We start from the raw sequence: 13,970 nt of genomic DNA on the forward strand, positions 1-13,970 counted from the left end.
CGTGTTTGAACTTTTTAGCCGCATTTTTGGATAAATTAGGTGGGTATTTTATATTCTGGGCTTTCGAGCCTACCGTCTCTAGGTATCGCCCGCTCATATTAGCTCCTTGTAGCATGACTTAAGGTGCCTCTTACTCTGCTTGACTCCGGATAGAAAGGCTGCTGATGTTGCTACGTTCTGGTTCTGTACTTCCTTTCCAAATCTAGGCGTGTATAGATAAAGATAAAGATTTGCTGGGTAGTGGATGTAATTTACTGTTTTCACCTAAAAATTCTTCTGTTATCTTTTAGTATTTGTGAATTCCCGATGATAGCAATTGGAAATCTCTTAGTTCTCTAGTTATCTCTAAGTGGTTGTGGCTCGGGGTTGTGCACTATATTAAATAGGCATAGTAAGATGGCTGCTGTTATGCTGGTTCTTCAGTGGGCAGAGAAGACTTTCTCTCTTTCCACTTCTTCGAGTTAGTCCCTCTTCCCTGGTCGACTGATTCTATTTCCCTATTGGTTGTTCCCTGGCAGTGTTAGTGTGCTTTACTTGCACTAGTCAGGGTATGCTCTTTATTGATTATTGATTATTGAATTGAAGTCCAGGACTTGAGTAAAATGAGCGATTGGTTCATCTTATCAGTGATAGTGTTGTTTCCACGAGTATCATGTCCGATTTGGGCGCCATTTTAAGGTCAGGCAAGGCTGTATTTGGCTCCCGGTTGTTTTATTCTTCCAGATTATAACAATGCTTATAGTCAATTAGTCCCTCCCGCTTTCTCCTCACTCACCGCTCGGCTCGGGAAACCCCCCTCAAGCCCCACGAGCTGCAGTCTAGTTGCTTCTCTGCTCGCGACTTCCGTTTTCTGGTGATATCTCCGGCGGGTTGATTCGTCTCTCGTCGCGCTGCCACTTTCATGTCGGGGGTCCCATAAACATCCCGTCGGCTGTCCGCGTGATGCAGCTTTTCGCGCCAGCTTCACCCAGCTTCCATCAGGCAGCACGGATGGGCAGTCCGTCTCCAGGGGTCAGTGTGTCTTCACGGTCAGTGTGTGTCCGGTGCCCGTAATTCTGCTGACCGGTCTTCCGCGCTGCTTTTTCAATGCGCCCGTTCCGCTGCTCACGTTTCTTCTTCTTGGCTCCTCGCTTGTTCGATCTTGGCAGGGGGATAGCTCGTCTTAATAGCCAGTGTCTAACCCAGGGTGGTGTGGAGTGCAAAAAACGATGGATTTAGGCCCAGATCCTTGTACTGGGGTGAATGTATGACATTGTTCTACATTCTGTCCATCAACTGTGTTTTTTGCAATTTTCACTCCGAGTGTGCTGGGTATACTCAGACGTGAGTCCCAGGCTCTCCACACCACTGGAGTCAAGCTATCCGGGCTGATAGCCAGAAACCGGTCCTTGGATGCTTGATTCCGGTCTGGGAAAGACATGGCTTGGTAGTTCGGACTGGACTGTTCCCATGAGGCACAGGGTCAGAGTTGATTTGCATATAGCCAGTGTCTAACCCAGGGTGGTGTGGAGTGCAAAAAAACGATGGATTTAGGCCCAGATCCTTGTACTGGGGTGAATGTATGACATTGTTCTACATTCTGTCCATCAACTGTGTTTTTTGCAATTTTCACCCCGAGTGTGCTGGGTATACTAAGACGTGAGTCCCAGGCTCTCCACATCACTGGAGTCAAGCTACCCAGGCTGATGAAGGCTGATAGCCAGAAACCGGTCCTTGGATGCTTGATTCCGGTCTGGGAAAGACATGGCTTGGTAGTTCAGACTGGACTGTTCCCATGAGGCACAGGGTCAAGGCTGATTTGCATATAGCCAGTGTCTAACCCAGGGTGGTGTGGAGTGCAAAAAAACGATGGATTTAGGCCCAGATCCTTGTACTCGGGTGAATGTATGACATTGCTCTACATTCTGTCCATCAACTGTGTTTTTTTTGCAATTTTCACCCCAAGTGTGCTGGGTATACTCAGACGTGAGTCCCAGGCTCTCCACACCACTGGAGTCATGCTATCCTGGCTGATGAAGGCTGATAGCCAGAAACCGGTCCTTGGATGCTTGATTCTGGTCTGGGAAAGACATGGCTTGGTAGTTCGAACTGGACTGTTCCAATGAGGCACAGGGTCAAGGCTGATTTGCATATAGCCAGTGTCTAACCCAGGGTGGTGTGGAGTGCAAAAAAACGATGGATTTAGGCCCAGATCCTTGTACTGGGGTGAATGTATGACATTGTTCTACATTCTGTCCATCAACTGTGTTTTTTTGCAATTTTCACCCCAAGTGTGCTGGGTATACTCAGACGTGAGTCCCAGGCTCTCCACACCACTGGAGTCAAGCTATCCAGGCTAATGAAGGCTGATAGCCAGAAACCGTTCCGTGGATGCTTGATTCCGGTCTGGGAAAGACATGGCTTGGTATTTCGGACTGGACTGTTCCCATGAGGCACAGGGTCGGAGCTGATTTGCATATAGCCAGTGTCTAACCCAGGGTGGTGTGGAGTGCAAAAAACGATGGATTTAGGCCCAGATCCTTGTACTGGGGTGAATGTATGACATTGTTCTACATTCTGTCCATCAACTGTGTTTTTTTCAATTTTCACCCCGAGTGTGCTGGGTATACTAAGACGTGAGTCCCAGGCTCTCCACACCACTGGAGTCAAGCTATCCAGGCTGATGAAGGCTGATAGCCAGAAACCGGTCCTTGGATGCTTGATTCCAGTCTGGGAAAGACATGGCTTGGTAGTTCGGACTGGACTGTTCCCATGAGGCACAGGGTCAGAGCTGATTTGCATATAGCCAGTGTCTAACCCAGGGTGGTGTGGAGTGCAAAAAAAAACGGATTTTGGCCCAGATCATTGTACTGGGGTGAATGTATGACATTGTTCTACATTCTGTCCATCAACTGTGTTTTTTTAAATTTTCACCCCGAGTGTGCTGGGTATACTCAGACGTGAGTCCCAGGCTCTCCACACCACTGGAGTCAAGCTATCCAGGCTGATGAAGGCTGATAGCCAGAAACCGGTCCTTGGATGCTTGATTCCGGTCTGGGAAAGACATGGCCTATTAGTTCAGACTGGACTGTTCCCATGAGGCACAGGGTCAGAGCTGATTTGCATATAGCCAGTGTCTAACCCAGGGTGGTGTGGAGTGCAAAAAAACGATGGATGTAGGCCCAGATCCTTGTACTGGGGTGAATGTATGACATTGTTCTACATTCTGTCCATCAACTATGTTTTTTGCAATTTTCCCTGTGACAGAGCGCATTCCTTTAGAATCGCCATCTGCACAGCCGTCAAAGCTCTCTCCACAGTGGAAAATCGCATTTCAGCCGAAGTGTACAAGTGTGACTTGTAAGCGATAGGTACTGTATCACCTTCGAGAAAAGTAAGGTATGTGAAACCCACCGTCCCAGGGATGATTCTTATCACCAGTTTGGTGTGATTAGCACGAGTCAATAAGTATTTAGAAGCGAGCAGATCAGCCTGCAAAGACTGCAGTATAGCTGAGTGCTCAGGCAGCCAGTTCGATTTCGTAAAATGTTGTTTTATCAAAGCATACAAGGTCTTGATACGCTGAGCATAATCCGGAATGTATGTCCTTCCGAAATTCAAAAAGCCCAGCAAGGACTGTAATTTTTTTCAGAGTTGTTGGAGCGTGCAATTGTGCGCATTTCTCCAAGAGATGAGGAGCTAATCCTCGACCTTCATTGTTGAGCTCGTAGCCCAGAAACAACACTGTGTACTCTGCAATGTGCGATTTTGCAAAGTTGAATTTGTAACCGAAGTCCGCAAAGCTACAAATTAAGCGGTCAACCCGACAAAGATGCTCCCAAATGTCATCATCCGTGAGATAAATGTCACCCACATATGAACAAGCATCCGGGTCAACCCTCTCTATGAGGGAGACTATGCGTGCAGCAAACACTCCAGGACTATTCTTGTAGCCCATCGGTAAACGTTTAAAAAGTTTTTGCACACCTCCGCAAGTAAAGGAGGTCCATTGGGAACTAAGACCATCCAAATGGTGGGCATAAAAACCGTTGGAAATGTCAAGCGTGGTTTTAAACCGCTTACGCACGAGACTATCCACTAAAGCAGAGCCGTGTGTATTTTGTACTGCACAAGTACGGCAATGCGAGTTTAAATTCCGGTAATCCAATACCAAACGATACGAACCGTCAGGCTTGGTTACAGTATAAAGAGGGTTATTCATTGGTGACACACAAGTTTCAATAACACCCTGATATTCCAATTGTTCAAGGATCTCCGCAACGGAAGCCTTCGCTTCACGCTTTAAGGGATATTGGGGTTGCGGCTGAGGCATAGACTGCAAAGGAATCTCGTGGTGAGGGGAAAATGTATCCCATCCACAGTGAGTACGGTACAGAGCCGGTGCAAGGGCCTTAGCCCACTCTTCTGCAAAATTCAGTGCATGCTCCTTCGAGACTGTGTGCGCGAAACTAGGGAGGATTACCTCCTCCCCTCTCGGAGCTGCGAGCACAAAAGGTGGGGGCCAGTCAGCCTCCGCTAACAAAATGTCATAGGTAGTTCTAAGATTCTCCCAAAATACCCCCTCTATGGTGCGTTGAATGTCACCTACAATGAATAAGACAATTTCATAGATCCTGTCAGGGGGAGCTACTCTAGTGTCAGTTGTCTCCACAACAACATAACGGTCAGTCGCTGTCACCTTCAGTAGTGGAACAAAAGGGGGTGGTGATGGACGGAGCATCTGAATCAATCAAACACTCACACCCAGTCAAAAGATCTGGGTTTAATCCATCAACTTTCTTTAGCCCACTCTGCCACCCCAGTTCAGACCTGGCTATATGCAAATCAGTCTGACCCTGTGCCTCATGGGAACAGTCCAGCCCAAACTGCCAAGCCATGTCTTCCCTGGACCGGAAACAAGCTTCCGAGGACCGGTTTCTGGCATTCCAGCCGTCTTCAGCCCGGCTTGCTTGAATCCAGTGGCAAAGTGAGCAAGGGACTCACGTCTGAGCATACCCTGCCACACTTATGGCGGCCAAAAGAGGTACAAAAGGGGGTGGTGATGAACCATGGTTTCCTGAGTTAGGATGAGTGAATGCAGTGTTTTGCTCTGATTGTCCGAGTTTCAGATTTTTTTTATAATGATATGACTAGGCCACGGTAGTGGCCATGTTAAACTATTCTGTAAATCTTTAACATTGTTCACTCATGGCATCCTCGCTTTGGTGCAGGGGGGAGAACATGGTGGCCGGCTGAATGCCCGGACCGCGAGTCCCGCATTTTGAGAACGGCAACACAACGAAATGACGTGAACAAGGCTCAATTGAGCAAATCAAACATATGGCAAATTACAAGGAGCAACGGGGTGAAGTCGCTTGCAGTGTGAGCGGTGCAGCGGCGGGTGAAACGGCGGTGAGCTGAAGCGGGAGAGCTGCCACGAGGACTTCCAGAGTTTTTCTGAGCAGGGGTAGAGCGAGTCTGCGAATCGGCGGCTCCCGCCCACCTTTCTCCAGGCTTTCTTCGGGCACTGTGTAAGGCTGCATGAGGGGCGGACAGAGGCTGCTGGGGCTGCGGAACTTTGATCGAGCTGAAAGCAAAACTACGAGGAGGGCAGAATCTGGAAAGGCTCCTCGAGAAGTGATTTGCTCGACTCCAACGCAGCTTTCCAGCAGTTTAAATAGACTGAACAATAGTGATTATCAAGCAGATTTACACAACCAGCCTATAACCTTCAATGATGAGATAAGGAGCATTGCTTACGGGAGGCACCGCTGCAGTAGTCTCTACCAGAGCTGCAAAAACTGCAAAAAAAGAGCTACTAAAGAAGGGTTCACACTTAAAAGTTACTCCCTCATTGCGTTCCTTTTTTAAAATTCTGAAAAACCAGGGGCTGAGAGGTGGTTCACTTGAAGAGATGTCTTCGCTGCCCCTGACCATAATGGAGTCACCAAATAAATACCATTCCCTTATGTCAATTGATTTAGGAGAGGATAAAGAGCTTATTACAGATGATGTAATAGAAGAGACCCCACAACCTGAAGGACCCTCAAAACAAAGCAACCCATCCAAAGACCAAGGCAGTGGTCAAGGCATGGCTACCCCTCAAGGGGGTGATATCGGTGATCTTGTGGCTTCACTGCTAAAGGAGATGAAAATCGGATTTGCTAAGTCTGAGACAAATCAGGGAAAAATTCAGGCTACTTGCGACGGCTCTGTAGACTAAGGTTAATGCTTTGGTAGACAGAGAGGTAGTGGTTGAAACGTCTCTCAAACAAATCAGGGACGAAGTAAGGCTTTGCCAGAGCGAGTTTGATAAAGTATCATTATCGGAGCGAGAGCTCAGAGACAAAATTGAGACTTTAGAAAATAACTCAAGGAGAAATAACCTACGTTTATTAAACATCCCGAAAGGTCAAGAAGGGCAGAATATCAGGTCCTTCGTAGTAAATCTCCTAAAAAGTTTCATATCGGACATGGATGAAAAAGATCTGGATGAGGACATACAAAGGGTCCATAGAGACCCATTTAGGCTTAATAAAGATAGAAAAAATCCTCGCAGAGTTCTGGTTAACTTTAAATCTTATTCAATAAAAGAACATATCCTGAATAAGGCATTCAACTCTGGCACCCTCACAAAAGATGGATATAACTACAAAATCAATTCGGACATGTCCAAGGCAACGGCCGATAGGCAATGGGCCCTGGGAAAATTACATCGAGGACATCACCCAGGTAAATATGGAACTAAAAGCTAAAGAGACAAGGAAATTATTGAAGTCGTGGAGTTGTCTATCTCTCACTTTTATGGGGAGGGCTAATGTAATAAAAATGGTCATCCTACCAAAAGTCACTTTCGTTTTTGATACAATCCCCTTGGAGTTTAAGTCACAGTATATTATAAAGATACAGAGCAAACTGAATACTTTTATTTGGTCATCCAAAATGGCCAGGATAGCTGGGAAAAAACTGAGCCAGTAAAAACAATGAGGAGGGATAGCTAGTCCAGATCTCTTGCTGTATTATAAAGCCTTCCATTTCAAGGCATCTGTTTCGGGACTTTGAGCCATACCCCGCCTACTGGAAAGCAGGAACTAAACATAATCACTGCCTTTATAAGTTTGACCACCAAAAGTTCTTCAGAGAAGTCAAACTAGAGGTGCCAAAATCTGCTTTTAAGCTATGGTCAGATATAAGGAAAATATGGCGATTCCCATACTATAGCTCACAAGCACTGATATGGAACTCTCCAGGAACTCCCGAATGTTTGAAAGATTCACTAGCAGCGCCTCTGAAAAGAGCTGGAATATCCAAGTGGGGAAATCTTTTGGAAAATGGTGACTTAAAAGCATGGGATGAGCTAACGGAAATAACAAAGGATGAAATATCAAGATTTAAATTTTACCAGTTGCTTGGCTGGTCTAAAGAACAAGCAAATTTGCCGGACTTTGTTGCGAACGTAGAGGGTGAATTCCATAAAGGTGCTGGGAAGAAAGAAGTATTGAAGTGGTATTGGGATCTGGTGGAGAAGAAGGATGCTGACGATGACACCCCAGACCTTAAATGGAAGAAGATTTTTCCAGCTCAAAACTTGCAACAAGCTTGGCAAGTATCCTGCACTTACTAATGGCACATTATAATTTCTGCACCTCTTAGGAAAAATCATTTGTTTACTTTGCACAGATCTTACTGGACCCCCGAAAGGCTGTCAAAAATGAGCTCCCAGGTGACGAAAAAATGCCCAAAATGTGGTGAGAAGGATGCAAATGATATTCACATGTTCTACTCTTGTCACCACCTTGATTTATTTTGGAGCGGAATTGGTAAGATTATTGATAAGAGTCTAAATACGATTGTTAAGGTAATAGCTTTTACTATTATTTCTGGTATTCTGGATTCTGAAGATTCCAATAATGTTTAAACAAAAAAACAGAAATACCTTTTGTTTACATTCATACTTCTTGCTAGATGCGAGATCTGCATTAACTGGATTCTTCCCAGTTCTCCTAAGGTTGATGACTGGGTCTGATCAATAGAAACATTTAGAAATTTGGATATAGCCAGAGGGGATTGTAGGCGCACAAAACACTGGGAATTATGGAATAATTATAGGCGGTAGGATAGGAAGGGATGTCAAATGATTTAAACACACGCAATCGCAAATTTAAGAGTTGTAGCGGCTGGAACAGTGGTATATAACTTGTGGAAAGTGTTTGTTGTAAGATATGGCTCTCACCTCAAATCCCGAGGGCGAACAGTGTGAGGTGACCCTGTTGCTTAAACAATAAAGATTGCACTAATGAGGACAAAAAATAAATAAAAAAACATTGTTCACTCACTATATCTACCGTGAAACTCCCAGCCTGACAATGGGGATGATTCAAGCATGTGAATCTATGAAAGATTCCAGTAAAAGAAAACTCCAGTTACAGGTAAGTAGCCTTTTTCTTCCTCCTTGTGGGAGTAAGTTGCTTCCAATATTGGACTGTTGAGGAATGATTATAATTGCATGCACTGATGCCACCAAAAATGATTAATGTGTAACGCATTAAAGCAGGTTATTTTTTCTTTCATATTTGTTTTTGATTTGTAGCTGGGAGAATGTAAAGGCTCAACGCAGTTCAGCGTTTCAGAAGAGGGATAGCATGCATTCTCATGGTGGAGTTGATGAGGAAGAAGACTTCGATTCAACTGAGCCTCAGGAGATTTTTTTGGCAAGGCAGGAGTACATCATGCTTTTAAATGAGCAACAGAAAACATCAGAGTTTAAGGTAAGAAGGAAAAATATCATAATCAAATTATATATTCTGGCTTGCAAAACAAATTTAGCTGAGTAATCCATACAAAGCACTCCGCAAATGGATAGTCAACATTTCTTTACTTGAAAGTGACATCAAATGGCTTTGCTGTCTGTTTTTTATGGATTACAGTGTTATTATTTTGTAATCCTAAACAAAGTTCTGCCAGGTCCCCTCACAAACTCTTATTACACTTTACTGTGATGTAATACATCGGGAATTGGGAATTGACCAAATAATTCCACACATTCCTTGAATGGTTGTTTCATGCTGCCACAGGAAGATGCGGACCACAAAAAGGCATGCAGTGAAAAAAGGAAGGAAGTACAGAAACAGTTGAAGAATAAGCACTGACAAAACATACTCTGTAAATTACTTGAGCTGTCAAGCCAGACCTAAACAGACATGGGCAAAGCCAATAGGTCTGGCTTTTTATTACAGGATGTGTTTGGTAATAATTGGCTGACTTTATGTGTGTTGCCCCAGCTGCCTGGAATGAAAATCCCATATTGAATCAACATTCCAGGCTAAATTTATTTGGAAGATGGGTTTAGGGCCTCTTTCGGGAACAGACTTCATTAGTAGAGTTAAGTTGTACCCTCAAAGAAGAATGTTATAAAAGGGAATCAAAAGATGAAGTTGAACTTGTATCTAATTGAACTTAAAAAACACAAACACAACAAATTTGGCAAAGTAGATACATTTTACAAAGGGCAATTTTTTGTTGCATCAATATGTGAGCCTATATGCGCAGGCATATTTAGGTTATGGACAATAACACCTGAAATCTAACAGATGTTTTGATGACAGCAAAGTAAAAAAAAATAAACTTGCAATAACAATTACTGAATAGCATTGTGTCTTTATGAAAGGCAAAGGCTTCCAAACAGTGAGCACCTTCTAAACAAAAAAAACATAAAACAGCAATTAAAATGTCATTGGTTCAGCACGTCAATACATCAAAGAGCACACACTGTCTCTAGTATAACAAAACGAGGGCTTGAACGCCATCATCAAAATCTGACCTAATAATTTTAGACTCTTTAATTTCTATACCCCTTCTCTCTAGTGAACAAAATGAGGCTACACCTGCCGGCCTGGATCTTTCGGACGCTAAATACTGTACTAATGTCATTGTTGTGGGGAAACGGGAGACATAGACTAGCATTATCCAAGATGCAGCTGCCGAGCACTGCAGGCGGTATGAGAGCACCTAATTTCAAAATGTATTGTATTGTTTGGCAGCTGCAATGGCTTGCATATTGGTTGGCGGAACATAACTTGTTCGAAATAGGACATACCCCGCACACTTGCAGCGAGGGACGTTGCAGGCACTGTTGAGTTCCGGGGCTGACAAGATGTAAGACCCTCCTTTTCCATTGTCCATTGCCCTTCACTACTGGAAGCAGGCTCAGACATCTGCAAAGGTCTTGAATCCATACGCTCCCCATATCCCGCTCTGTGGTCTACCTACCCGCTGAGGAGTTTTGTCTACTGCTAGGGTGCGAGACTGGATGCAGACGGGCACGTCCACAATTGGGGATTTCTTCCTTGATGGTACAGTAATGCCGCATGATGAATTTGTCTGCACTAATGCGGTGCCGGAGACTCTGTCCCTCCCGCATGCAGTGGTTGTGTATTATGTTCGGAGGTACTGGTTAGTGGCACAGAACGAACCTCTTACATTTTCAATTACTGAGGTCTCTCCACATTATGGGCCATGGGCACCACCTTGTACGCTGGTTGTACCGCGGACTACGGGAGCATCTACAAGTAGTCACTAATGCCTCTCCGTCATAAGTAGGAACTAGCACTGGCAAGGGAGCTAGATAGGGAATGGGACCCAACGCAAGAACATCCCAAATGAGTGTCACATTATTTTAGACTGAAGACAATACAGTTACTAATATTACACAGGGCTTATCTTACACCGCAGGCTATTCACGTAATGTATCCCTCGTCCTCTGCATAATATCCCAGATGTGTCCATCACCCTGTCGACTTCACTCATATGCCCTAGCCTAGGGAGGTTTTGCCTGGAGGTTACCCGAGGGCTCTCTGAACTTGCGGGACAAAGACACGTTGGGATACCATGCAGGTGTGCCTTTTGGGTCTATTTCCTCTCCCGAAGAAGCGAAACTCCTACGTCGCTTCACAGGGTTAGCTTTGATGTTGCAAAATGATTGATAACACAGTGTTGGGTGTCTCGCATTGCACCATGTGAGGGCAAATGGAGAGAGGAGGTCATTAGATGGGTGGTGGCAGAGGAGAGGCACTCAGTCGTGTGGAATGTAGGGGATTAAGAAAAAGGCTGATTTCCCAAGAATGGGCCCAAATACTAGAGCAGTTCAAAGCGGAAACTGACGAAGATGCAACGGACACCCTAGACCCACTGTTAACCTAGATACAACTACCGGATCCCTGCTTGGTGGACGGGCGGGACAGGGAGGATCTAGGGACACCCCCCTTTTATTCTGGCCTTTACGACGGCTCGACATGCTACTCCATGATGTTCACGGTTCCGGTCGAGAGGAAGTCCAGTCCCGTGATCGGTAATGGATCGAGTCATTGTTGCATTCAAACTCGCCAAGCCATTTAGATAAGTCCAAGTACCACAAAAAGAAGAAGAAGAAAAAAAGTGTGCTTTGACTTCACCTCGTCCGTCGGCCAACAAGACAAAGGAGCGTTGCCACTTAAGGCCTGGCTCCACAGTTGAGCCAGTGTCTGGGTCGGCTCCACACCTCCCGGAGATTTTGGGAGCTGCAACATCCCCCGCCCAATTGAGAGACTTTTATGAGGCCATGCACCTCATCTTGGCTTGCCCATTCCTTTGGCATGACTTTGGGTGGGCCCCGGGAGTTTGGAAGGGGCCCCTACTAGATCAACACCTGCAACTCTGGTGCCAGTTGGGCCCCCAATGATCTACAAATGGATCCGCACCACCTCAGCCTTACCTGACACTGATCCTGGCTGTAAATGACATTTCTTTCAGAAACCTTGTTCTGACCAGGTGAAAAAATATCAACACAAGTGACACCTTATCCTTGTCTACAGGCTGTTCTTCTTCCTGCATCTCTTTTGTTCTTCTTATCTTTTTTTCCCAAAGCCATTTTCCCCAACAAGCAATTGGAAAAATGCTAAACATAAGTTAATGAATGCAGCAGTTGAAGAAGTTCTTACTGGATTGTCCTAGAACTCAGTAATGAGTTAAATAGGGTGGTAACTTCCTATACATAGAAGTTGACAATCATTCCAACCAATCAGGACTCAATTATGACTCTGGCTGAACTCCTGTGAGATACCCACGGATGACCGTGAGAGTACAAAAGTTAAAATGGGTGAATTATTACGCAAAAACCCAGAAGGAAAAATAATTAAATGTCTCAGTTAGAAAACCCATAGAGTGACATGGAAGTAAAAAACAGTCTTTTACAGCAAACACAACTTTGTTAAGTTATTTTCGTTCCCAAGAGACACCAGTGAGTGTAGAAACAGGAAGTACAGCCTACTTGGAGGTGCCAAGTGAACCTTTTAATGGTGTTAAACTCTTGTGTGAAACATCCACAGGAGCTTAAATTTAAAAAACAACATTGTTACACCAAAATACTGCAGAAATCATCATTAAGCATCTTTGATATATAAGCTCCAGGGTCAAACCTACAGAAAAAGACACTATATCAAAGTAAAGTGAACAGAGTACAATGTTTTCTACTCTTTGGAGACTCCTGTGAGACACTTGTGAGAGTCTCTATAAAGCATACAGCATCAATGCTGTTCCCACATAGTTTTTATCGGTTCTGGACTCCCACTGGTATAAAAATTGAAAAATAAAATGCTATAACATTCTACAATAATGCCAATAGGATTGCCTTCTATCTTGTTGTAGTCACTGCTTGAGAAAGCCAATATAATTACTTTGTATATTCATGTAATCACCCCTTCAGAAAGCCAAGAGACATACCTTCACAAAAATATTATGATCTCACCCTGTCAAACATAATTGGATTGCCTACATAAAATGATGTAGCGTACCCTTGCTAAAGCCAAAAGACATTCCTTGTACATTAAAGTGGTGACATCTAGAGAAATCCAAAAGTCTTGGAAACATAGGTTGATGTGGTGACCTCTTGGCAAAGCCCAAAGTCTTCCTTTTGTATTCTGATGTGGTTACCCTTGACAAAGCCAATACGCTTGTTGTCATTTAATGATGTAATAATCCCTCAAAAAAGCCAATAGGCTTGCCTTGTATACTGATGTGCCATTCCTTCACAAAGCCAATAGGTTTGCCTTCATATAATGACGTGGTGAGCCCCTTGACATAGCCAGTAGCATTGCCTTGTATTATGATGTGGTCACCTCTTGACAAAGCTAATAGGTCTCCCTTTTATGAATTGAGGTATTGCTCCCTTGCAAAAACCATCTCTGTAGCACTGGAGTGGGCTGTCTGCATTGCCACTAGTTTAAAAAAACAAAAAAAAAACAAGGTCCTGGGTGACACAGGTTCGACCGGGACACCAACAAAAATGAATATTTGTTTTTAAAGTGAGCCTGGCTCAGGCAGGGGCATCACTAATATGTTTTGAAAATGTTGTGGGCGGCTGCTGGGAGTGCAACAGCTCCCCCACAAATCATTTATGAAAAGTAATTCTATTTTTCCTGGGGTGTATACACAGTAACCCTAGCAATGATTAGAATATTTGTAAACATTCCTATAGCTGAAGCTTTTGCTCTTCAGCTAAGGATTTCAGGGAACCCCTTGTGGTTGGTGTAATGGCTGCCTTATGTGGCCTGAGGAATTAAAAGAAAGACTTTCATATGTGTAGGAGGCTGGTTTAGTATATGGTGCACACTTATGTAAGAGGGCACCCAGCATTAATACAGACAACCCTTATGGTGATTTCAGTGGCCTTAGACAATCGTCAAAAGCTCTCTAAGTAGTAGCTATGGAGAGCAGCCTTCAGGCTTTGTCCAGAAGGAGGGTAACGCAGCTTGTTTTACCAGAATGTAATATTATGAGTATAGATTACATGAAAAAGAAGCACACAGTACATTTATAAAAATAGGTATTTAATAAAAGACACTCACTAACACATACAAATATCTCGTAACCGGAGATATACACAATGCACACAATATTTTGCAATATAAACAGGCAACTATCACAAATACACAGTGGTTCGCCAGGGGGAGACTACA

At 44.2% G+C, this 13,970-nt stretch overlaps 1 protein-coding gene across 2 annotated transcripts in view; it reads left to right on the forward strand.

Moving 5' to 3' along the window:
• The window catches only part of LOC147684768 (kinesin-like protein KIF19), a 1,367,439-nt gene that overhangs the window by 756,143 nt on the left and 597,326 nt on the right, over positions 1-13,970 (forward strand). For both annotated transcript variants that reach the window (XM_086940625.1, XM_086940626.1), the window contains exon 13: positions 8,570-8,747. In XM_086940625.1, the coding sequence (XP_086796751.1) occupies positions 8,570-8,747 (178 nt within the window). The remainder of the gene's footprint in view (positions 1-8,569; positions 8,748-13,970) is intronic.

The sequence above is a fragment of the Lissotriton vulgaris genome, chromosome 10 (assembly GCF_964263255.1).
Source record: "Lissotriton vulgaris chromosome 10, aLisVul1.2, whole genome shotgun sequence".
In the NCBI taxonomy this organism is placed as follows: Eukaryota; Metazoa; Chordata; class Amphibia; order Caudata; family Salamandridae; genus Lissotriton; species Lissotriton vulgaris.